Source organism: Passer domesticus, chromosome 3, assembly GCF_036417665.1.
Source record: "Passer domesticus isolate bPasDom1 chromosome 3, bPasDom1.hap1, whole genome shotgun sequence".
NCBI lineage: Eukaryota > Metazoa > Chordata > Aves > Passeriformes > Passeridae > Passer > Passer domesticus.
This window is the reverse complement of record NC_087476.1, coordinates 111,328,302-111,354,029: the sequence shown is the minus strand read 5'-3', so window position 1 is coordinate 111,354,029 and position 25,728 is coordinate 111,328,302. Positions and strand designations below refer to the sequence as shown.

Here is a 25,728-nt window from a genome sequence, read left to right as displayed (position 1 = left end):
TTTATATATCTGTATAAATGGAAATTGACATGACTCTAAATTTTTTCATTTTCTTCTAGTATTATGATACCATTGAGGATGCTCTTGGTGGAGTTCAAGAAGCTCATTTTGATGGACTTATCTTTGTTCACTCTGGTATATATACTGATGAATGGATATATATAGAATCTCCAATCACCATGATTGGTGCAGGTATGTAAACTAGGCACATCACTGTCTCAAACTTGTGTTAATTACCATGGTACTCAGGTATATTAAATATCCGGTATAAATGCCCATCTTCCTTCATCTGCATAGGAAATAAGTGGTTTTTGTGCAAGTGTCACTAACTCAAAAGTAGCTGATGCTTCAGACTGAAGTGCTGTTGTCTGCTTGCTAGTTCTCAGAATAACTTATCTTTTTATTTCATTATGAGAAAAAAAATGGAATTTGTCAGAAAGCTTATTCAGTTTGCAGTTGAAACTTTTACATTCATACATGACAACAAGCCCAAATTAGTATCTGTCCCATTTTCTTCAGTATCATAATTCCATCTTGAGGAAGGAAATGACAGCATCCAGCAGAAAGATTCTGAGACTGGAGGTTCTTCCTCTGTTCTCTGCCAACTGTTCTCTGAACAGAAACCTTTATGGAGAAGGAAATAAGACTTGAAGAATAGGAAGGGTTTAGGAAGTTAATATAATATACCAGGCTGCAAACTGTGATACTTGTGGAGCTGCTTGCTTTTCATGTCTCTACTAGGAGCATGCTAATTCCCAGTAGCATGTAACTGGTAGGAATTCAGGCTGTATTACTGTCAGGTAGAGATTTTGTTTAAGTAGTCTCAGATCTCTTGCTCCTGTGGTGATGTAGAATTAATTACCTGCTGGTTTGTGTTTGAGAAGCTGTCTCTCTGAATTGGTTGGGTTTACTGGGTTGTGGGTTTTATTAAGGCCCAGTGGGTTTGGGGTTTTTTGTTTGTTTGTAAGGGTGGGGGTTTTTGTTTGTTTTAGTGGGTGTGTTTCCTATGGATAAGTTCTTTGTTTTGCAAAGTCTTTTTGGGTATTTAACTATTCTCCATACCAACTGTTTTGTTCTTGAGTGAGACTGTTCTGGCACTTCTTGCCTGGGTTTTGCAGCCTTGGCAGGGAGAATGGTTTTGTGCAATGCAGGCAGATTGTTCCAGTGTTATTCTGAAAAATTGTCCCCACAGATATGCAAGATGTGGCAGTGTTAGTATGTGAGTTTGTCAGTTTGTGACTGTATTTCTGGAGCTGACATTCTGAACATGCCCACTTACAGTGCTTTGGTCTGTGTTGTGGAGAGCTTTTGGAGGACAAACTGGATTCCTTTTGGATGAGACTAATTTACAAGACATGTTCCTGGAATACTCTTACTGCCCTTCAGTAGCCAGTGTGTGTTCAGTCAGAGGGACCTGGTGAGGACTAGTGCAGAGTCAGTCCCTTCTCCCCTCCCTGTCCTGCAGCATGTGCTGGGGGTGGCTGATCCTCAGCACTGGCTCCCTCTGCAGTGTTTGCTAATGGAGATGTGGCCACAGACAAATAACCCCTGGCTTCTGTTTCACAGAAGAGAGGATTACAGTAAAAATAGGGCAGGTCATATTCATGAAGTGTTTAAAATCCAGAGAAAATGGATCAGCACTGTCCTAAGATATAAAATTTCCCAGTCACTTCATGTCACTTGAAATGATATCTTGAATATCTGAGTAAACTTCTGCATGTTCTCTGTCTCCTTTCAAGTTTTGAAAAGCCATCTGCTTTCCCTTCCTCTGGAATTAACATAAGTTATTCAGAAAAACAGTTATCTTAAGTACAGTCCTTTAAAAGCCAGGGATCTTTATTGTGTATTTTTGTAACAGAATAGCTGTCTTGGGGAACAAAACCTCCAAGAGGAATGCAGCGATGCTAGATGTATTTATATTTCAGTTTTTGGCATTGCTGACTTTACTTCCTCAGACTTTTTCTTCTGAATGGTGAGTGACATTGTAGAGAGAGTCAATTTTCATTTGACTGGAAAAGAAAACAAATTAAAGTGAACCGCTAAGCCTTGGAGAACTACCTCTTCTCTGTTCAGTCTGGCATGCTTTTCAGAATGGTAGGATTAAGGCACCACCAAATCTCTCTGCATTTCTACTCAAATTTCTTTAATAGTTTATTCTTCTGGCTTCAGAAGAAGCACAACATTATTAGAAAGGCAGCTTAACATACCTTGAGCTTGGAAGAAGCTTCTGCTTGGTCACATAAGCAAAATATGCTTACAGAATAGTGCCTGGTTTTCTGAGTTTTTGTTCTGTTTAATTTTGGGCTTATTCCTTCCCCTAAATCTGAGGGAAGGAGTTGGTTCAAAAGGAAGGCTTTGGAAGTACTACTAGTACTCTGGCATATCTGAATTGTCAAGAAAGAAGCAAGAGGAGAGGTTCTGTAAGAAAATTTGGCTGCATCTGGCTCGGCAGACAGAAGTAACTTTGAATTTTTAAAAAGAATTCTGTTTTCCAGGATTGGAGAGGGGGGTGTGTTTGCTGCAGGAGTAGGAGCCTTCCGTGGAGTGCTCATCTCAAGACACAAAATCTCTCAAATGCTGAGTTTCAGCAGTTGTACAGACATGTCCTGATCTGAGAATCTTCACTTAATATGTATTTTCAGAGCTACAGCTTTTGTTTTTTTCCCTTTATTTTCCATTTGACTTAAATAATATGCAAGTAAGTGAAAATGGATTATCAAAAGATCCTTGGGTCAAGAAAAAAAAAACTAGTAAATCCAATAGGAATAGTCATTGTCATTTTAAGAGTGGAAAAATCAAAAATTGTAAGAAAATTATTATAATTGGATATTGTTTTACTTAGAGTGCAAGAGCACTTTCACATGCCTGACTTCTTCAAATACCCATTCTGCATCTTTGAATGGAAAGCTTTATTTTGGACTGGTTTAGACCTTTGTGGTTTGCGTCTTGTAGACTGTAATATCTAAAAGAGTATCTGGTTTTTGCTTGGTACAATTGGACAGGGTCACAGTTACTTCCTGTAGAAGGTAGTGATTTTTTGTCTTCTAATGCAAGGAAAAGGGAAATTGTTTTATTCTTTGTGAGGAATTAAGTAATTCTGAGGCAATATCCAGTTAATGTATATTTCTTTAGTCAGTCCCTTACTATAGGCTTTCCATTCCATTATTTCTAAATGGTCTATCCATGGCCCTTAAGCTGAGCATGAATTCTGATCCTGGGGAACATGACTCCCTTAGGTTCCAGCAAACTGAATTCTTGGGAGCTGTGTTTTGCTTGATTGCAGAATTAATGGCCCTTTTCTTCCGTTTCCAATTCTGATACTGGTTTCTTTATTCTAAAGTGGTCTAAGCCAAAAGCTGAAATAGAGATATTTCTCTGAATGATGATTTCACAAAGATTAAGCAGAATGTTACAGAGAATTTCATTCATGAAACAAATGCTTAAGGAAGTGTTCACTATTTTCCTAGGGAGACCAAAGTGCAATGATCTTACTAACTGGCATGTTCAGTGATGGGCATTCTGGGACCTTCCCAACTCGGAAGTTACTGCTTGTGTAGGAACTCGTGTGATGAGAGGATGGTGTCTGCAGAAAACATCATCCAATGTTTCAGAGCATTTGATTTGAAGTGCAATTTTTCTTGTCACCCTGAAATTTCTGGTACTGATTTATGGCTCTCGTATCTTCCTTGGGGCTCTGTTTATTTCCTGGGTTTGGTGCACGCGCAGTACTGTGGTGCTGTTCCTTTCCATGTGCTGAAACACACAGATTGGTTTATGCCACTGCATTTGTACCATGGTGAATATATAGAAATGTCCCCAAACCACAGAAACGTGTTTTGTATGATGACACAACTCCTCATCGAAGCCTCTTTTAGTTGTTATCTGGGTCTAAGTGAATACTGGTGTAGAGGAGAGCCAGACTACCTTAAAATATTTGCAGCTCTGCAGTAATGAAAGCGGAGATTGGGCCTTTAGATAGTGAGAACAAGCTGGATAATAATGTAAATGTTGCTTCATTCTGACTGACATCTTTGTGCCAGAGTGATAAAGAACAGGACATACCGCTTGTCTGTACTAATGTCAACACACAACAGAAAAAGATCTGCTCATGAGGAATCCTGTGCGTGGGCTTTTCAATAAAATACAGAATTTAGGACAAATACCTGCTCACTTTTGGTTGAGTTGGGAACAGTTTAAAATACTATCAGATAAGTTATCTGCTGTAGTATGTGAAACTTCCACCTTAATATTTGGTGTGTTGAGGGAGGGCTGCTTCTGGCTTGCATGTTTAATGTGCAGGTTTAAATCAGACAGACGATCTTGCTTGTGAATGAGCGTCATTGAATTTATTCCGGTGAGTGGCTGAGGTTAACTGGTGCTCCCTCTGCTGGCTTATTCCATCCCAACGTAAACATCACCTGCCTTTGGATTAAGGGTAAAGAATCGAGCAGAGCCTCACTGGTAACACAGGAAATCAAATGACACATTATAGCATTTTGCAAGTGAATCACTTCTTAACCTTTTGTACATGCCAGTAGTATAGTTCAATCTAATTCAATAAGTTGGGGGTTTTTTCATAAAGAATAATGAGGATATGAATTCAAAACTCTGAATCCTACATTAGAGAAGTGTGGGGAGGTCACTTGTAGGTCATGAGTAGATTAGTAAATAGTAAATAGTGGTTCATGCCAGTGATGGAATGTATGTTTTTAGCAGTAATACAAGGATTTGGAATACCAGAAGAAATCATACTTGGAGCAGAGTTAAACTGCCTCTAGCCTGGTACCCGTGTCTAAGCTGTTCTTTCAGTTCATTGCAAGTGGTAGTCAAAAACTAGCTCTGTAACAGAGGAGGTTTTTCTCACGGTACTAGATATTACTAAATTGGTGCCAGATTGTCTTAGTTAAAGACTAGTTTCTTCATTGTCTTTGTCTCCTTTTTTGAGATCCTTTTGACAGGAAGACTATTTATGTGCCAACAATAGTGTTAATTTTCCTTTGTTGCTTCAAACAGAATTCTGTAAGTATTTTGAAGATTTCTTTTTTCAGCAGCATAAACTAAGACTTTTTAATTGTTCTCTTTGCAGCACCTGGAAAAGTAGCAGATAAAGTTATAATAGAAAACACTAGAGATTCCACCTTCGTTTTTATGGAGGGTTCTGAAGATGCCTATGTTGGATATATGACAATCAGGGTAAGAATCTCACCTGTAAGCAATCTTCTAAAAAATGTATTTTGATGTGTGAGCAGCTGAATAAAACATTTCTGTTTTCTTCCTTTTTAGTTCAACCCTGATGACAAATCTGCTCAGCACCACAATGCACACCACTGCTTAGAGATTACAGTGAACTGCAGTCCAATTATAGATCACTGTATTATCCGCAGTACTTGTACAGGTTAGTGGGCTTTTTATTGTTTGAAGAAACACAACAAATTGAGTATGATTACTATTGGCATATCTTTATTTTTTGATGCAGGTATTCAATACAGGTCTGCAAGCCTTAATTGCCTTGGAGCATCACTATTAGAGTGACTTCCTTGTGTCCAAAACCTCTGTGATAATGTGTACTTGGTTTTCTGTTTTAATCTGTTTGGACTCGTTGGGGAGTTGGTTTGAAGTTGAGAAGTGACAGTTAAATAAACATACCTGGGTTTGGTGTATAGTTGTAGCTGGCAGGATATGGGGCATTTGAAAGGGTTACACATGGGAGTTGTTCGTGGGGTTTGTTCTGATGTTCAGTACTGGGATCAAGGGCATTAAACAGTCACAAGATGTAACTGCTAAGCTCAGTTCATTCCAAGTGGAATGATTTGACGTGTTCAGAGGATGAGTAGTAGCTCTACAGGCAGAAGTGTTGAAAGACTCATTTTACCATCAGAGACAATGAGGAATTTATACCACCTGATCTGGGAAAAATCAGTAGTCTAGGTTGAGGAAAGGAGGAGTCAGTGTCTGGAAGTGAGGAGCTGGATGGCAGTTTAGTCACTGGCAGGAAGACATTGCAGTTTGTAATCGCTGGACACAGATATGGCAAATTTAACATCTTTGAACACAGCCAGATGAATTGGAGTTGGACTGTCAGAAGAGGTTCAGGAGAATTAAGATACTGAGTCTTCGTGTGGAAATGGCCATTTGAACTTCCCCAAGGTCAGCTAGGGAGAGAGAATGGATCTGTGCAGCAGGCTGTGCATGGGTGTTGCTCAGCTCAACATAAAGACAAGGAAAAAGAAAAGAGTTCTTCCAACTAGATATAAAAACTACATTTTTGTGGTACTGCCTGTGAAGAATACTGCAGGGAACCATGATGAGAGCGGTGGAAGGATTCCTGGTGTGTGCCTTCTAGAGGAAGATGAGCTTTCTTGAAAGTTTTGGGCTATAAACCACTGCACTTGGTCAAGGCAGTTCTGTGCTTTGCAGCACTGTGCTTTGCATCACCATCTCTTTTATTGGAGACACATCAGTGAATACTTGGAGGTGTTAAAAATGACAGAAGAGGAGCAAAGGACAGCGAGCTGCTCCCAGTATCCCAGTGTTAATCCTAACACTAGGAAATCAAAATATACAGAGAAAAGGTGTTCTGGAACTTAGCATATACCAATACTGGGGACCTGGACAACCAGTGAGTGGAATTAGATAAGACCACATTCAGCCTGAATATTAAAATAGTTTGAAGAGCTGCATGATTTCAGATGGAAACATGCTTATAGATAAGCTACTAGATCCTGATATTTTTGTGAAAGTTGTTTATGAAAATTAAGTTTCGATTATTTTTTTCATGTCCACTTCTCATTTCTGAGAATTTTGAAGTTTTGCTCCCTCCAAAACTCTGGATTTCTGCATGTTTACTGTATTGAATTGTTGATTGTCTTCTCCAAAATTAAAATTTCTGTTCAATTTTGGAGGCTGTGTGTAGGCTATACTATCATCACTTACCGAGTTTTACTGGCTTTTTAATCCTACCAAGCCTTGCTATTACCTACTCAGGAAGTACTGAGTTTGTGTAAAAAGGGAGGAAGAATGGCAGTCTGCCAGAAAAGGCATTTACTGTTTCCAGATAATTGATATCTCTGAAGTATTGATCCATAGGCGTTCAAAACCTCTTCCCTAGCACATGCTTGATATCCTTTCTGTAGCTCTCCAAGTTGCATTAAAGCATATTTCTACATTATGTTGTATGTAAAGTTCTTAATGTATGTCATATGTAAAGATGGGAGCTATGTAAGTGCAAATGCATTAAGCTGGAGGTTCTTGCTGCCAGTTCAAAGCATCTTTTGAAATATTTTCAAATAAAGTTTAAATGGCAAGATCCAGAGTCTAGAGGTTGTGTTGCATCCATTGTGGAAGAAGTCTGTGTTAGCCCTCACCTCGATGGATAAAAGTAGTAGTGGATGGCAATGTTCCTTTAAAAAAAATACTGCTGAAGTGTGTGCAAACATTATATTCTGAGTAAACAAAATAAAGCTTAAACCAGTACTACATGTGCTTTGTACTCCAAAAGGACCAATTTCACGCAATCAATACTCAAGTCCAGTGGAGTGAGTCAGAATAAAGGTTGTTTTCATTTAAATAAGCAAAATGGGATAGAGGTATGCTTTTAGAACATCACACTGGGTTCCAAAAATCCATAGCACCTCAGTCTCAGAAAGAGATAGAGGAAGGGGAGTGAAAGCACTTGAAAAATGCAAGATGGGATAAGTTATTAACAGTTAATACAAATAGGAAATTAGCAATTGAAGGAAACTATGGGGACCTCCCTCTAAAATGAAAACACACCACTTGACTGCCACAAAGAACTTCATAAACAAGACAAGATGCACCATCTGTCTAGAAGAGAGAGTGCTTGTGTCTTAATTTGGGGAACAAAGGGAGTTTTAGCAGTGATGCTGATCCATCATAGAATGGAAAAATTTGAATGGCAAAGTGTTGTGTAATTTTTGTTCCATATTTAATGAGAATAGGCAGGAATGATAAATGCCCTCATCCCCTAGAGGGATAATGAAACACGTTCCACTCTTGACAGTAACTGTGGATTTAAACAGCTGTGAAAATAGACATTCTAAAATCATGCTGGATTTTAGAAAGAACTGGCCAAGAGATTCTCTGGATTCCTATTGTGTATCAATGGTAACTTGAAACCTCAATGAGATGGTCTTTTTCCCTAGGGGGAGGTGGGAGAGGAGAGACTACCCAGGATGAAGTACGGCAGGAGTACTGCCTGTTGATCCTGGATAAAATGATGAGGTATAAGTGCAGGGGTTTGGTCAATCAAGAATTTAAAATTTATGATGAATCAAATTACTGTGTACTTACATTATAATGGTTGCATTGCACTGTTGGCATTTTGATTACTTTCTTTGACCAAAAGAAGGCAGCAGTCCCAGTATAATTACACAGATCCTTGAAAATGTTTGACATCAACACATAGTGCCTTAAAATATTAGAGTTCTACGGAATCCCCAGAGTCTACACCAAATAACTTTCAGAGTAACTGTAATGGCTTTTTTTTGGTGGTTATTTTAAAGATGAGTTCTTGGCTTGAAGAGAAGAAATAAGATCCATATTAATGAGACCTGTAGACTTTAGTGTAGAGTATTATAGATACAATATGAATGTAATATAACTACAGTCTTAAAAATAACCAGGAGGATGGGTTGCTATGACCTTCCTGGTAGCTGGACTGTCAAACACCACTCACATAAGTCTGACAAAGTGCAGAGTTACACACAACTTGATTTTGTTCCTATTTCTAAGTGCTAAACCCCTCTCCTGGAAAGCTGGGAAAAGCTTGAAGTGTCACTGTGGATAAACTGCTGAATGTGAGCCCTCATGTAGTCAAGTGGCCAAAAGAACTGATGTGATGCTTAGTTACACCTGTGGGAATACCAAGTAGAAGTAGAGAGACTCTGTAACGCCTCTGCTTAGTCCTGCTTCACAATAAAGTGCTCTTTTCTGGTGTCCATAGCAACATGTTGGAAAATTTAGAAACTGTTCACTGAAAAGTCATATAAGGTAAAGCAGAAAACTTTGGTTGTAGTGACTGTAATTTGTTCCTTTATCAAGGAGAAGGCTGAAGGAGCAAATTGCACTGAATGTCTGTGTGCATTGGATATGGCATACACTGGTATAAAAAGAACTGGATGCCAAAGCTGGAGGTATTCAGATGAGCAATTAAAGTGTAAATTAAAAGGACAACAGCCCTCTAGCCAGCTAACAAGCTTTATGCTAGTTTCTCAGTTGCTGGAAGTCAAAGTTATCAAAATTTAAATATGTTTCTACAAGATATGTGCTGAAGTTGCTGCTACTAGAATTGAAGCAGGACTTAATTCAGGGAATTAGTATAGCCTGTATTATTCATAAGGTCAGACTAGACAATCAAAATAATTTCTTTAGGAATTAAAAAAGAATAAGCTCTCTGTAAATGAGTCTGTGAATTATTTAAGCATAGTCTTTGTGGTGCTTTGCTAGAAGGATATATGAAAACTAACTAATAGAGCAGGTACTGGCTTGCTTATTTAGTGATGTTTAATTGTGGGGAACGTGTGTTATGTAGGCTGGGTTCCCTGAGATGAGCTCTCACCTTTCAGAAATCACTGTTGATTTTAGTGGCTGCAGAATTTTATGTTGTCACACTTCATGGAGTTCAGGGAATTGAGGTGGTATGCTGAAGTCCTGAGCAGTTGGAGTCTTAGTTTCCTGGAAGATGTTTTATTTTCTGAGTTATGGTATGGTAGCTGAAATCATTCAAGGAGTTTTGTAGTTCAGCTGGGGAGAGACCTGTTGGTTTCTGATGTTTCTTCTGTACTCAAGATTGTGTGTCTATGTCCTGCTGAGTATTGGGTAGACAGTGTGTCTTTGTATGCTACAAAATTATTGTTTGGCCTCTTTGATGTACTGAGTTGTGAAAATTTAAAGGGAAGCACAACAAGGCAGTAATTAGCAGAGAATTTTGTTAGATTTCTGTTGTGCTCTGCTGTGAACAGTCAGTATACAGTGGGCCTAACACAGGCAAATAAACAAGTGAGGACTTTCATAAGCATGAATTATTATGTAAACCATTGTCCTGGCAGCTGTTTAACCTTGGCAGGATGATTTTAAAGCGACTCCTACCATGGTTTTTGCATCTGCAAATTGATGACATTAGTGTTTTTCTGCCAGTGGCTTGCAGTGCTTTGGTTCTGTGAACAGCAAATCTTTTTAAAATATCAGTTCACACTAACTTTTCTTGTGAAAGCACTGCCAGACTATTTATAAATACACTATGCCTTGAAGCTATGGTAACTGTACTGTTTTCTTCCAGTTGGCTCTGCAGTATGTGTTAGTGGCCAGGGAGCTTGTCCTACTATTAAACACTGTAACATCAGCGACTGTGAAAATGTTGGACTTTATATTACAGACCACGCACAGGTAATTTTCCACATTAATTTCTTTACTTTGATAAAATTGTTTACTGTTCTGGATTCCTGTCTTAATTTACATTTTAATTTCCCAGGGAATATATGAGGACAATGAGATATCCAATAACGCGTTAGCAGGGATTTGGGTTAAAAACCACGGGAATCCCATCATCAGACGGAATCACATTCACCACGGACGTGACGTTGGCGTTTTCACTTTTGACCATGGAATGGTAACTTACATATTTTCTTTTGAAGAAAAAAAATATACATGTTGTAGAACTGAAATCTTCAAATTTTACCTGTTACTGGAGAAACGTTTTGGTTTATTTTAAAGTGCATTTAGTCATGAACAGATAGTTTAAAATATGCCTACTGTTGTTTTCTTGCCCTTAAGTGGGAGACTTCACTTTAAAGACAGTTTTGGCTGAAAGGGGTTTAAGCAAGCTTTTGCAGTTGATTGGCAGCCTGTTACATTGTATTATGTTGCAGTGACAAAATACCTCTTGAAACAGGATGTAAACGGCAGGCTTGCATTTATACTTCATTCTTTTCCCTTTGAAATTGAACAAAAATAAGATGCTGGATGATTTAGAAATGGAAAAAAAAATGCTTTTTGAAGACTTAGCTTTATTTTAATGTTAAAACTGTTAAATAAGGTATGTACACCTTCTCTGGGAAGAGGGCTTTTGTAGCAGGGAGTTAGTTGTGGAATTTTAACACAATTTCATATCAGTGTTCAGGCCTTCTTTCATAAATGTCTATTTGTGTGAGGTAAAGCTCATCGCTTCCATGTATATGTACAGTAGTGAGAAATGGCATTCATAGTCCTTGAAATAGAAGACATTTTTGTCTCTGAAATGAAAGATGATTGCTGACTTGTTTTAGGAAAATATTCTGCATATCTTCCAAAGAGTGCCAAATCATTTTTTTTCCTGCTTGAATGACAAAGTCCCAATTCCCCACGCCCCCAGCTGGTGAAACAAGAAGTTTTCTTTTAGTCACTCTTAAAATGGCAGAGCTCTAAAGATGCTTTCCATAGAGTGCAAAAGCTCTTGATCCCCAGGTGTAAGGAATCAGGAAAAGGAGGACCAGAGACCTGCTGGGTTGGGACTAAAGGTCAGGATGGAAATGCACAGGCAGTGGAAGCAGGGACAGGTGACCTGGGAAGAGTCCAGAGACACTGTCCAGTTGTGTACGGATAGGGTTAGGAAGGCCAGGGCATGGATGGAGCTGAACCTGGCAAGGCATGCAAGGAATGACAGGGAAGGCTTCTACAGGTATCTTTCAGAAAAGGAATGGCGGAAAAAAAGCACGTCACCCCACCTCTCCCATGAGTAACAGCAGTGACAAGAGACGAGGACAAGGCTGAGGTACTCAACATTTTGCCTCAGTTTTTACTGGCAGTCTTCCCGCACCTCTTTATTGGGTGGACCTCAAGGCAGGGACAGTGGGAGCAAAGTCACTCCCACTGTAAGAGAAGATCACATTTGTGACTGCCTGAGGAACCTGAATGTACGAAAGTCTATGGAACCCAGTGAGATGCATCCCAGAGTTCTGGGGGAATTGGCTGATGTAGGGTCCAAGCCACTCTCCATGATATTGGAAAAGTCATGGCAGTCAGGTGAAGTCCCTGGTTACTGGGCAAAGGGAAACATTGCACCCATTTTCAGTAAAGGGCAGAAAGGAGGACCCTGGCAGGCACTGACCTGTCAGCCTCACCTCTGTGCCTGGGAAGATCATGGAACAGCTCCTCCTGGAAACTGTGCTGAGGCTCTTAGAGGACAGGAGGTGACTGGGACAGCCAGCACGGCTTCACCAAGGACAAGTCCTGCCTCACCAGCCTCAGTGGGGAAAGGAAGGGCTATGGATGTTATTTATGTGGACTCCTCTAAGGCCTTGACACATTCACAGAAGACCAGGTTGGAAGAGACCTTAAAGATCATCAAGTCCAGCCCATGCCTCAGCACCTCAAATAAACCATGGCATCAAGTGCCACATCCAGTCTTTTTTTAATCACATCCAGGGATGGTGACTCCACCACCTCCCTAGGCAATCCCCTACAATGTCCTTTTCCCTAAGTGGTAAAGATGTGGGTTTGATGGATAGACTGTTTAGTGGATGAGGAATTGTTTGGATAGTTGCATCCAGAGGGTAGATGCCAGTGGCATCTCAGTGGTCTGTACTAGGACCAGTACCATTCATCAGTGATATAGACAGTGGGATCAGGTGCACGCTCAGCAAGTCTAATCCAGACCTACTCAGGCTTTTTGATGAGAGTTGGCAGACTGCAAATAGCATTAACAGGAGATCCACTGTGGGTACAATCTGGTGAGGCCTGTCTCCTCTCTGCCCAGGTTGCTGGCTAGGCAGAGATAAAGGATCGAGGCAGTGCTAGTTGTAGCTGTTGGATTTGTGGTTTTCTGGTTTCAATAGAAGGAAAACAGGTCACAGGGCTGCTGGTAGGTGCCTCTTCTCCACTTTCTTAGTTACATCCTAAGGATTATAGTTATTCTGTGTTGGGCAAGACTGCAGCAGCTGAGAATGCCCTGCTGGCAGCCCTCTTCTGATGGATGGCTTTACATCATTTTCTGTCCTCTAGAGATGATGATGTTTGGCTGGTTTGCGTAGAGTGGTGGCAGATGTCTTTGGTTTATATTATCTCATTGTTTGGACTGCATTAAGCTGTGTTAACATACTGTACAAGCACTTCTGATCCACTTCAGTGGGTACATACATCCCTTCAAGACTTAAGCAGGCTTGGAAACATGGAATGAAGCGATTTCAGCTATAGGAAAAGTGGTAAAGGAAAATGCTTCATCAACTCCTGCAGGGGAGGTGTCTGTGTGTAGGGTTGAGGGTTAATTGGAAAGTCTGGGTAGGAGCTGCTTCATGTTTAAGTACTGAAGTATAAATATTAAATATGTGAGTACTGAAATATTAAAAAAATTAAAAGCCAGGTTGAATTCACTTGATTAATTTTAAATAAAAGTGTATTTGATCTTTATTCTTACCAATGAAATGTCTGTTTCAGAGCTGTGATCAGTGTGGTATCACAAGCAAAAAGGAATAGAAATAAATGTTTCCCTTTTGTTTAAGGGAAACAGTAGCACATTAAAGAGAATGTGTGAATAATATTTATCTCAGCTGCAAATATTATTGAAATACTTCATAGTCATAAATTCCTTTTAAAGATTCAGTTACCCCCTGTCTCTTTGGCAGTCTGCTTTGGCAGCATCTTCTGCTTTTGCATCATGTCTAATGATAGAGTCAATGAAATGACATCATTGGCAATGTTTATATGCTCCTTAAGTGACAAAGTGACATGGTATCCTTCAGATACAAATCCTATATTCCTAAACAAATTAATGGATTTTGTGTTTTTGCCTTCTCTCACTTCTCTTACTTTCTGTAAGTTTGTTTTTTTCACTTGTGTCTGTGAAGTGGGATAAGTGCATTCCAGTGCTGAATTCCTACCCTACACGTTCTTTTCCTGTGGGTTTCTGTGCTGGAGTGCTGTCTTCAAAAGGTTCAAGAGTGCTTTGTTTCTCAGTTTCGTGTTTTCAGACTGTTCTTTGTGTTTTGATACTTGTAGAAACTTAACCTCTTATTTCTAAATTGGCAAAATCCTGATGTTTGCCTTAGTGATGAGACAAATACATAACAAGCTGACAGAGTGGCATTGACAGCCCTGGTTGCCTTACCCTGACTTCTCAGGAGCCTGAGATGGGTTACCAGGCATCTGTCATAAATTGTATTTTGTATAAATTGTAGTTGTATGCACATAATGGACAAGTTCCAATTTAATATAAGAATAAGCCTAATTTTACAGTTTAAAGCTGAACTCTAGGCAAAACAGTTTTCATTTTCATTGCCCCTAAATGAGAAGCTTGTTTGGGTTTTTTTTCTGATGAAATAAAAGTGTAGCAGCATGTGTCTAAGTTGGGTGATCATGCCTATTTTACTTCTCTGTCTTCTAAATACTACAAATCAGACCACTTTAAAGAAATGTGTATATAAAGTCCCCCCCCAAAAAATAGGCATATGCCAGATTCTGTAAGACTACATTAAAAACTCAATTGCCTTTTGCTGTGCATAAAAATAAAGGGTTTGTTTTGCATCTTGGATGTGATATTCTTTATGATGCATTTGAATTTTCATAAAATGCACTAACTCTCAAATAAGGACCCTTCCAGGGTTTGGAAGGCAAATTTTTATAAGCACAGGCAGATATTCTTTTTCTGTATTGGTTTCCTGTGTTCTTTTTTTATTTTCTTTTTTTTTTGAGAATACCTGAGTCAATAAATATTTAGGAAATGTTAAATCTTACACAATTATATCTCTTTTCTGGTAATACATGCATGGTTCAAACAGTAATACTAAATGCCTCTGTGTTTCTGTAATGTTGTAATCTTCAAGATAGAGGAAGGAAAAAGTTATTTTAGAAATAAAGGGGGGAGAAATCCTCTGAGAAGAAAAGCAGCAACAAAATCTCATCAGTTAAAAATTTTAACTCTAAAGCATTTCAGAGCCATGTTTATTAGATTAGACAGCTTGCAGAATGAAAAAAGCATCCAAGTTCAATCACTGAATTAGTCTTGATATAAAAAGTCTTCTGAGTTTTTCCAGCTGTGCAGGACTTTGTGATCACATCTTTTTCTTGCAGTGTGAGCCAGGTGGGAATATCAGCATTATCATTGCTGTGGTGTTTGTTTCTGATTCCTTCACCTGCTCAGATCTTACCAGGCTGCAGCAGTGTTCTTGCCCACACATGCTGTCAGTGTAGCTGTCATTTTGTGTCCACAGCTAATGCTCTGCCTGGGATTGTAAATAAATTTGATGTACAGAGCTGCTTTTTAATATTTAGGATTTTCAAGCAGAAAGCTACTTGGTAGTTTTGTGTGAGATTGTAATACTTTTTCCACATGCATCCTCTATTCCTTCTTACTAATCATTGGGGCCTCTTTTCCCTTAGCAATCCTGGCACTGTCTGGTGCTGTTCCCTCTAGGTTCTTCTTCCATTAGCTGTTGAATTATTACCAGAAACCCCCACAAATCCCAAGTCAAACACCCAGCACACTTGTAAACCATTCTTTGAAGGAAGTGGAGGCAATATGAGGCTTGCAGTCCCTCTGTGCAGACTTCCTGACCTCAATAGCTTGAGCTGCCCAACAGCTGGACAGAGCATAAGGTTTGGGCAGCTCGAGTGCGCTGAGAGGAGGAGCTGTGTCTGATGGTGGTACCTGGTTGTACCTGGAGCTGGCAGTAAGCTTTGTGTTAGCAGTGTTGCTGGACCCTGTGGATAACGGGTCATGGAACTGCACACTTGGAAACACAATTTCCGTTTTAAAAAAATACTCCCTAATGTTCCAAAGAAAAACTGTTGCGTGAAGCCATATGTGATTTTTTGGGATCCACAAGTTCATCACCAGACCTCTTTGAGAGGCTGGAGTTCAAAGGCACAGTAATGCCTTTCAAAGGGATGTGGCTCTGGTGGCTGAAAAGATAGCAGGGATTGCTGGGGTCATCCTAAAGACTGAAGTCAGTATTAGCCCTTCCCAGGGGGTGTGAATTTGGGCCAAGAAAAGGTGTTGGTATCAACAGAGAATGGCATAGGAAACAGAGACGTAGGAAATAGGAAGTCTGGGATGAGGTGGTTTCTCAGGATGGTGGAAATGTGTGTGTTTCTGACAAACAGCAGCTCTGTTGATGTAGCTGACTCGAGTTTAACAGTGATGCACACAGGTGATGGTCAGACTTGGTCTCAACAGATGTAGAAACCCGCTGGGTTTAACTGCATCAACTCAAAGCCAGCCCTTCAGCTTGAGGTGACTGATTAAGGTGGACTGGGCTTTTTACTGCAGTTTGTCTTCATGGATATGGAATGTTACAGGATCTTGCTCAGCAGAAAGCCTTGACTTTCCAAACCACTAGTCAGGCTTATAAAGGAATCTGAGATAAAGATTTATTCTGGTTTTTTCCCCCCTCTTTGAAGGAGCATTTCCTTCACAGACTCTTACAGCAAATTCCCACTTTCTTCTGAATCAGCAGTCCAACATTTTTCAAGTTAAATACTGGTGCTTACTGAAGCTTATGGAGATCCTGCAGGCCACATGAGAAAGGTTCTGTTTGTTTGCAACTTCTACCTGGAATCCAAAATTACTGTGATGAAGCAGACCTGAAATACCCCTTTTCTTTCATCACGGTGCTGTAGTCAAAAAACATTTGGCACTCAGAGAATAATCTGTGAAGTAATTAAAAGTATGTCAGGCCATGTTTAGTAATATTTCAATTGAAATTGTGTATTCCATCAGGAGAATCAGGCTTGCCTTTATATACCAAATTGTCATTTTAGGTAAGTTTCTCTGAGAACTTCATTTTAAGTGAAAATTAGGGGGGAAAAGAAGTGATTCCTTTCAGGATAAGTCAAAAGACTGCCTGTTGGCATGAAGGCATATTTCTGAGGAGATCTTTGGATTCCCCTATCTGTTAGTGTGTTGCTTCCTTGAGAACTCTGAAACCGTTTTGACTCGCTTAGGATTGGATTTCTTCAAAGTTCTTGATAAAAACATCCTCTGCTGTGAATATCTGCAGAATGTAAGCATCTTCTATTTGACTTCATTTGTTACCCAGAGGAGACTGAGGAACCAAGCTGTACACATGTACATGCACTTTTTTGGAGAATCTTTAATCCATGCACTGCCTTTCCTGACTGCAATCCTCAGAGTAGGGAGAGGAGCATACTGCCTTGATTTCCTCATTAAGCTGATGTATTTCTGATTTTTTGTACTCAGCGTTTGATGGGGTCCCGTAGCAATTCATGGCACAGTGAAACAGGGTGCTGACTGCCTAGGCTGGCAGTAAATTGAGTGATTTCCATGTGATAGGTAGTAGAAGCTCCAGGCCTGAGGCATTCCTGGTAGTAGATCATGTGAGCATGGAATCTGGTTACTCTGAGCAGTAGCAGGATTTGTGTGCGTGTGGGGGGGGTTTGTTTGTTTGTTTTATTTCTGGGGGTTTTTTATTGGTTTGGTTTTGGGGTTTGTTTGTTTGTTGTTTGGGTGGGGGTTTTTTAGTACACAAGTATAACAAGTCTCATGATGAGCAGGTCTAAATAACTAACTTAGGTGGCTGCAGGAAAAATGGTGCCTGCTGGAGACAGTCTTGGGTTAGAGCTTTCAGGAACTTGCATCTAAGGCATCCACAAATTACAGCACATCACTTGGTGGTTGTCTGCCATCTCCAATAAGAAATGCTTCCTGTCTTTCAGTTTAGTTTCTATTCTTCTGGTTGGAAAAAATGGGCATGAAATGCCATTGAAGTTCACCTTAGGTTGTTTTTGAATATTAAAATGTTCTAGGACCATGGCAGCAAAATGCTGTGAAAGGGGTGACACAGTTACTTAGCAAGGCCCTGGAAGTAGAATCAGAGAACTCATCGGGCAGGAAACAGTTATTTTGCCAGATGAATTTTCAGGTGAGCCAGTTCATGGTGCTGCTCCATGGTTGGCATGGAAGGAGCATGCCTGGCATGGCTTTGTGCAGTGGCTTTTTTTCTTCCTGCCCACAGCAATACTGTTTATAATGCTCTTGTTTAAAACACAGTACTGTTGTAGGTCTGCTGGTACTGTTACAGCGTCTCAGTGTACACCATTTTAAAAAAGGGAAAATGGAAAAAATTGCACCACTTGGCCACTCAGACCAATCCAACCCTGGAAAAATTGCTGAGTTCCTACATTTGTATTATTTTGATCGGTTGTTTCAAAGAATTTAGCACACTTCTTCCTAAAGAAACCATATTTTTGCCAAATGTATATAGTTCCTAGTCTGAAAACAAGCAGGTAGTCTTCTCCATAGCCCTGTCCTTTCTGTGTTGGGCCTGTGGGCTTTGTGGCCTTTGAAAGGAGTCTGAGTCTCAGGAGCTGCTGAGGAAACCTGATACTGAGTCCTGTTCAATGTGCTATATCTAGAGTTGCCATTTTTTCTTGGTATTCCATGAGTAGTCATAAATAGCAGTGCAAACACAGTGGCTTTGAAACAGTATTTTATTTTTGGAAAAACGAAATTCTATAGTGTCAGTAGTTATTTTAATTAGCTATATAAGTACTTACATGTTGTCAATTTTGGTACTGTTTGCTTTTAAATGAGGATTGAATTTAAAGGGGAGGGAGGGGAGGGAATAACCTTCATTTAAAAAAGGACTTCTACAGGAAACTGCATGTTTTATGTCTTAAGGGTTATTTTGAAAGCTGCAACATCCATAGAAACAGGATAGCAGGCTTCGAAGTGAAAGCATATGCCAACCCAACAGTGGTGCGGTGTGAAATCCATCACGGCCAGACTGGAGGAATCTATGTGCATGAAAAAGGAAGAGGACAATTCATAGAGAACAAAATCTATGCAAACAATTTTGCAGGTGTTTGGATTACCTCAAACAGTGACCCGACAATAAGGTATTGTTTTCCTCATTATTATTTCACTGTATAGAAGAAGAAGAAGATATTTGATAGGGATGGGATAAGTGCACTTTAATTTAATTATGGGGAGCTGTAAATATTCCTGTTTCTGTAGAAATGAAATTTCTGTCTGCGTTCAGTTGAACTGCATTTTTAATTTGTGTGTGCACTTAGAGGTAGGTGTTTCTCAAACTAACAAAACATAAGTTCTTTATTTTAAATCTGAATGGGGTATAGTCCTGGCCACTACATACATATGTAGTATTGTACAATGTATTTGAATAATTTCATAATGTCAATTTTTTCTTAGGGGCAATGCAATTTTTAATGGAAATCAAGGTGGTGTTTATATCTTTGGTGATGGAAGAGGCCTTATTGAAGGAAATGACATTTATGGTAAGCTGATTTGCTTGCTGCATATTGATTTCTGAGAAAAATGAATGTGTAAGTTGTATTGAATAACACTTTTGTTGACAGGTAATGCATTAGCAGGAATACAGATCCGAACAAACAGCTGTCCCATCGTTCGACACAACAAGATTCATGATGGTCAACATGGAGGAATTTATGTAGTAAGTGCAGCCTAGGACAGGCACAGACTTGTGTTCTCTTTTAGAAATGTAAAGGGGAAAGTACCCTGTGTGAAATGTTTGTGCTTACAATGCTTGAGCTTCTTATGTTAGAAACCAGGTTCATGGTAAGCGACTGAAGCTGGTGCTGGTATTTAAAAGACGAAGGTTTTTATAAATTATTCTTATTGCAGAGTAAAATCTTAGAAATGGGATTGATTACAGAATTTTATTGTTGCATGGTTGAAAGCTTTTTGAAAAGACTTAGTTTTTATCATAGTATGTCATAATTTAAAAAAAAAAGTCTGTTCAGCTGTTTTGGAGTGTGATGTGTTTACCACTAACCTCAGAGAAGATTTTTTTTTACTGCCTTCCGGATAGTAGAAATTACAATTGTTGTATTGAAAAAGTGAGAAATAAAGCCCAATTCCCAACGTGTGCAAGGGCTCTGCTAACTGAACTGAAAGAGCTGTCAGGTTCACTTAAGCAGTACCAGATTTTCAGAAATATGTGTCTGTCTTTCTGCCAAAGGTTACCTAAGGTCCAGCTAATGCTGCAAGTTTGCAGCTTCATCTCTTCATTGAGTCAATTTAAGCAGAACAGCTTTTTCCCCTGACTGAGAAAACTATTGTTTGACCTCTGGGTCCAGACATGTGGTGACCTTCAGAGCCATGCCAGCTTTTTGTCCATCTTGGGGACAGAGCTGGGTGTAGGTTTAAGAACCATGAGCCAGGGCTTTCATGTGAGTGGACAGCACTGGGGAGGCACCTCTCCTACCAACAGCCAGCAGACATTTATAAATACCACTGCAGAGCCTTGAAACAGAATTATTTACATGCAGGGTGTTCTTTGTTTCATGGCAAATATTCAAAATCATGATATGCTGTTATTTAAAAAAAAATGGTGAAAAAGCTTACTCAAATGGAAAGGAATTACTTTGCTGCAGTAAAGAAGCCAGGGGTGGGAGGGATGGGTACAGCAGGAAAAAGAGTATTGGTGTTTAGCAGGTTTTCTTAACTCTTAAACCATCTTGTATTTAGCATGAAAAAGGACAAGGTGTGATTGAGGAAAACGAAGTTTACAGCAATACATTGGCTGGAGTCTGGGTGACAACAGGGAGCACTCCAGTCTTGAGGAGAAACAGAATACACAGTGGGAAACAAGTGAGTTTTGCTCTGTGGTTACAAGGGGGCCACAGAAAAGGAAGTCCTGTGGTTTTATGCCTCATTACTTTGGAACTAATAATATAATTCTTGATGTGTTAGGTTGGAGTTTATTTTTATGACAATGGACATGGCGTGTTAGAAGACAATGACATCTATAATCACATGTACTCAGGGGTTCAGATAAGGTAACATTTATTCTGATTTTCTGCCAAAACAGACATAGCTTGTTATGTGCTCTATTGTGTCTTTTTGTCATTTTGTTTGTAAAAATAACTTTTTTGGAATCCAGTACCCTCTGCTTTAACCTACAAGAAAGTTACCAAAAATACAGCCTGGGTATTGACTGGAATGTGTGGCCCTTGAAGTCTGTGAAGCTAAATTATGTTTGCATGTTTGGAAAGAACTGTATTTTACTAAGATTGTTAAGCAGTGAGATCCATGGGGCACTTCTTTAGAAGAAGTATTTGAGATGTTTGGCCTTGGGATATATATGTAAATGACTATAAATGACTTATTTTTAATGACTTTAAAATTACTTCCTTGTTTACATTTCACTCTAGAACTGGAAGCAACCCCAAAATCAGACGCAACAAGATCTGGGGTGGTCAGAATGGTGGTATTCTTGTTTATAATTCTGGTAGGTTTGTTTTTCATGTTTATCCAGAATCGTTTGTGTTCTGTGGTGTTACAATATCTTCTCATTTATTATATGTTTTGATTTTATTTTTTTTCCACCCTTCCTTCAATTTTAGGGCTTGGATTTATAGAAGACAATGAAATTTTTGATAATGCAATGGCTGGTGTATGGATTAAAACAGACAGTAATCCTACACTAAGGAGAAATAAAATCCATGATGGAAGAGATGGAGGCATCTGTATATTTAATGGGGGAAGAGGTAACTTTTCCCTTAGTGTTTTTCACTGAATGTTCTGGATAAGAGTTAAATTTCAGTTTAAGCAGTGTTCTTTTTAAAGTGCTATTTAGAAACACAGCTCTTGTCTTCTGAAGTGATAAAATAGTTATAGTGAACATACCCTAATGCTTTTTAGCCTTAATTACATTAGTAATACTGAAATCTGTGGGAGGCAGAGAGGTAATTAATCTCATCCAGGATAACTGTTAGATCGCTGCTTAAGGACAGTCCTTTTATCCCATTTGATTTTCTAAGCTTTGCCATTTGGCTGAAACACAGTGTTGGACTCAAGTCACGTAGTGAATATCATGCATCTGAGCAGTTTAGGTTCTGCCAGAGTGTCCAAGACTCAGGGGGAAAAAATCCACAGATTTAAGGAATCTTTAAGGAATCTTTTGTACACTTGTAAATTCAGAAGTGTTCCCTGTCTGAAATCCCCTGGCTGTTGTGTGTCCTGATACCAGCTTCTGATATTCTGTAGATAATCACTTGCTGTAAGTGAGCTTTAACTCAGCATTTTAAAGTAATCCTGTCCTATAACAAAAAAAATGCTTGGCTTTTGGCAGTCTGTTCATTTTAAAAGACAAGAAGAGAGAGGTGTTGGAAAAATTAAAGAAAAATTTGGAAAGCAGAAAGATTTAGTTTTCTGCACGGGTGCCTATGATCACAAATTCCATGCTGTGCACTGAAAAAATACACTTCCAAAATTATACACTGAGAACTATTTTAAACTGGTATCACTGATGTCAGTGCTACTGGTGCATATTCTCCAAATAAAGGGAGTTATTAACAGGATTGTGACACATAAGATCCTTCGAAAATATTTCACAGAAAGGTTACAGGTCAGGAAATGCACCCAAGCTCAAATGTAACATCTGTTGGTCTGTCATAGGTCTTCTGGAAGAGAATGATATCTTCAGGAATGCTCAAGCTGGTGTTCTTATCAGCACCAATAGCCACCCTGTGCTAAGGAAAAACCGAATATTCGATGGTTTTGCTGCAGGTTTGTGCTGTTTAAATCAAATTTGGAAGCTTGGGTGAGCTCTTGACAAAGCCTGCTCTGAGTTTCTTTACCCCATGGCATTTAGATGTTTTAAAAAGACTGGGATATCCTTCAGTATATTCTAAAAGTCATTTGAGAATTCAGAATTGTAGTCGAGGTATATTTTACAGCATGTTGGGAAATGACACATATTCTGTCTTGTCACTTTTTGTGAAATACTTTTCATTATTTTATTTTAGAAGCAATTGGTAAAGTTGTCTAGGATATATTCATAGTTGATGTACTGGATGCTGGTATGAATATCTTATCACTGCTTTAAAACCTAGGAAATGGAGCAAATACGTGTTTTAAAGAGATTTGAATTGCATCTCAAGTTCAACTTTCTCACTCCACAAAGTTGAAAAATTGTAAAAATGAGCGTTTCTTTCTCCAAAAGAGATGAAGAATGTTTGACAGTGATTTTTTGCAATTTTACTGTTTAATCATCACAGTTTCATACGTCTTGCATTCCATTCCATTTCAACTAAAATTGCATTCTTGAGTTTTCTCCCATCTTTCTTTCAGAAGAAGCAAGTTTTCTGAGAAGAGCCTCTAAAGGTGTTGTTTCAGTGTGGTGGGGGGGAAGGATAGGTTGCTGTCAAGAGCAGTCCTGGACAAATGACTTGGAAGACACGGGTTACTGATAAAAGCTAAGAATTAAAGAAATGAATTTTAGGTGCCCATCTTGAGAACTTTTTTAAAAAGATATTTTAAAAAGGGTAAGGTATGTGCACAAGAACTTTCAAATGTACATGAAGATGACAGCTCTAAGTGCCCAAAAATCCTATCCCCTTTGAAAATAAACATGATCATAGTAACATTTTAATATCAGATAAATTGGTAGTGTGTTGTTCCTCCCAGAAACCATGCATGCCAGCTGTAGCTCTTTGAAAGGATTCAACAGCAGCATTTGAACCTCAGTTTTATAACAAATTACAGTGCAGTTTTGTAGCTATGTCATTTTCCTTTCTTCCCCTTGAGTTTATGATGGCTTAAAAAAAAAAACCAACCAACCAAGCTGTAGATGATGAGAGATGTACAAATGCATAACCACCAGGGATTTAACTTTGCCACTCTCTTTTTTCTCCTTTGTTCCCCTGACCCACTAAAGGTATTGAAATAACAAATCATGCGACTGCAACATTAGAAGGCAATCAGATTTTCAACAACCGCTTTGGAGGTTTATTTCTAGCATCTGGTGTCAATGTCACGATGAAAGGTGAGCCCGAGTCCTCCTGGCTTGTTTGGTCACTTGTTTGGTGCTGCTGGCTCTTGGGTTTATGGCACCCTTGGTGGCTCACAGCTGGTACCACCTTAAGCAGAGTTGTGACTAAGTTTCAGCTGAAGGTTATGAGCCACATTAAGATGTGCTAAGATTTTTAGACAAACAGATGGGTTCAAAGGTAACTTAAGGTTTTGCTGTTATATTAAAACTGTGATCAGCTCTTCTGTCTCAAAGTCACTTGAACCAGTTCCTGATCTTTGGCCCATCTCAGTCTCCAGCTCTGATTTTGTACAATGGAAAGTCTTTTTCTCACATATCCAAGAGCAAGTGTCCAGTAAAGAAACATGCCTCACTTGGCTTTTAGGATCTAAAAGCATGAACATTATCAATCCCAAACAAGTTTTTTCAGAAAATATGAACAGTTCACATACATAAAATTCCCTTGTATAGTGGGGAAGTGTGCATGAGACAGTATCCTCTTGGACAAGATGGGAATGATGGTTTGAATGCCAGACAGCTTGAGGAGGTTATTCAGAAGAAAAAGGTTTATGTTGCAGGAGTTTTATGTACTTGCTGTACACAAAGCTGTTAAACCCTTTCCTGTGGAAGATTAGTTCCTCTTAAAACACAGGCTCTGGGTCCCTGCTTCCCAGCACCTGGGCTTCCTGATGACATCACTCAGTGCTCTGATGCTGCTGGGAGTGGGCAAAACTTTTTGAGGTGCACTTTGGGACTAGACAGATCAGGTAGTTGAGTAATAGAGGGGAATATCAAATTTGCTGTGCCTTGGACACATCTTTGAAGTACTGGAGCTGGTCAGACCTAATTTCCACTTGCTTTGTGTTGGAAAGTACTTTATTCCTAAACTTGCCTGGGGAAAGAGCCATTCTTTTCCTCTTTTTAAGGGATGTATAAAAGGCCTTATGGTAAATGAGAGGCTTTGAAACATTGGGTTTCAGGCTCCTCAGCAGAAAACTTACAGCTGGTAGGAAGGCTTGCATGTCTCTAAGCATTTATTAACAGCCAAGTTCAAAAATAGTATTTAAATGGAGACTCAGGTATTTCGTGCCACGTGTGCAAAGAGGAACAGTGTTACTTGCTTCAGGAGCTGGGCATTTGGGCATTGAGGATTTTACATTCTTAAATGCCAGACCTGAAACGCAGGTATAGAACTAATTGTTCCTAATGGGCCCTTTGCTTCAATGCATCAAGGAAAAAAAAAAGTCAATGATCCAGATGTGATTAGTCCTGGATTTTTTTCCCCCTAACAGATAACAAAATAATGAACAATCAAGATGCCATAGAGAAAGCTGTCAGTAGAGGCCAGTGTTTATATAAGATCTCAAGCTACACCAGCTACCCGATGCATGACTTCTACAGGTAACAGCTTCTTTCCCATCACCTACGGAACGGCTTTCCATAAACCCCCTTTCTCTTCCTGCAAGGCCCCTAGAACAGCTACTGGATGTGGGTGAACACACAAATGTGTGCTCTTCCTCAGCTGAAACAGAAGAGGATTTATCAAGTTCCCATTTTCTGGAATTGACTTTGGGCTGGAAGAAAACAGATTGTTTCTGTGAATCTGAGCCCAGGGCATTGCACAGCACGACTGTGTGAGACAAGTAACAAAAACTGTGCTGTGAAATCCAACTTTGTGTAAAATTCTCAAGCTTGACAGTCCTGGGCACCCTACCCTTTCCTTCAGTGTATTTCTGGCCCTCCGTCCTCCTGGAGCACTTCCCTTGAGAGCTGGTCAGGTTTTGGTTCCTGCCTAACGTGCTCCTTTTCCCTCCAGATGTCACACCTGCAACACCACAGACCGTAACGCCATCTGTGTGAACTGCATCAAGAAGTGCCATCAAGGACATGACGTAGAATTCATTAGACATGATAGGTGAGTTTCCAGCCAGGGCGTGGGGCTGCTCCCAGGGCAGGAGGGCACGGCCACTAAGAGCTGTTTCCT

The 25,728-nt window shown here is 39.5% G+C and overlaps 1 protein-coding gene across 3 annotated transcripts in view; it reads left to right on the top strand.

Annotated features, from left to right (window-relative positions):
- FBXO11 (F-box protein 11) overlaps nt 1-25,728 on the top strand; it is a 70,482-nt gene that overhangs the window by 43,405 nt on the left and 1,349 nt on the right. For all 3 annotated transcript variants that reach the window (XM_064415142.1, XM_064415141.1, XM_064415143.1), the window contains exons 7-22: nt 60-192; nt 5,087-5,193; nt 5,284-5,395; nt 10,298-10,404; nt 10,490-10,627; nt 18,629-18,846; nt 19,160-19,245; nt 19,327-19,421; nt 20,459-20,581; nt 20,684-20,769; nt 21,145-21,221; nt 21,337-21,480; nt 22,391-22,501; nt 23,652-23,759; nt 25,037-25,145; nt 25,561-25,659. In XM_064415142.1, the coding sequence (XP_064271212.1) occupies nt 60-192; nt 5,087-5,193; nt 5,284-5,395; nt 10,298-10,404; nt 10,490-10,627; nt 18,629-18,846; nt 19,160-19,245; nt 19,327-19,421; nt 20,459-20,581; nt 20,684-20,769; nt 21,145-21,221; nt 21,337-21,480; nt 22,391-22,501; nt 23,652-23,759; nt 25,037-25,145; nt 25,561-25,659 (1,853 nt within the window). The remainder of the gene's footprint in view (nt 1-59; nt 193-5,086; nt 5,194-5,283; nt 5,396-10,297; nt 10,405-10,489; nt 10,628-18,628; nt 18,847-19,159; nt 19,246-19,326; nt 19,422-20,458; nt 20,582-20,683; nt 20,770-21,144; nt 21,222-21,336; nt 21,481-22,390; nt 22,502-23,651; nt 23,760-25,036; nt 25,146-25,560; nt 25,660-25,728) is intronic.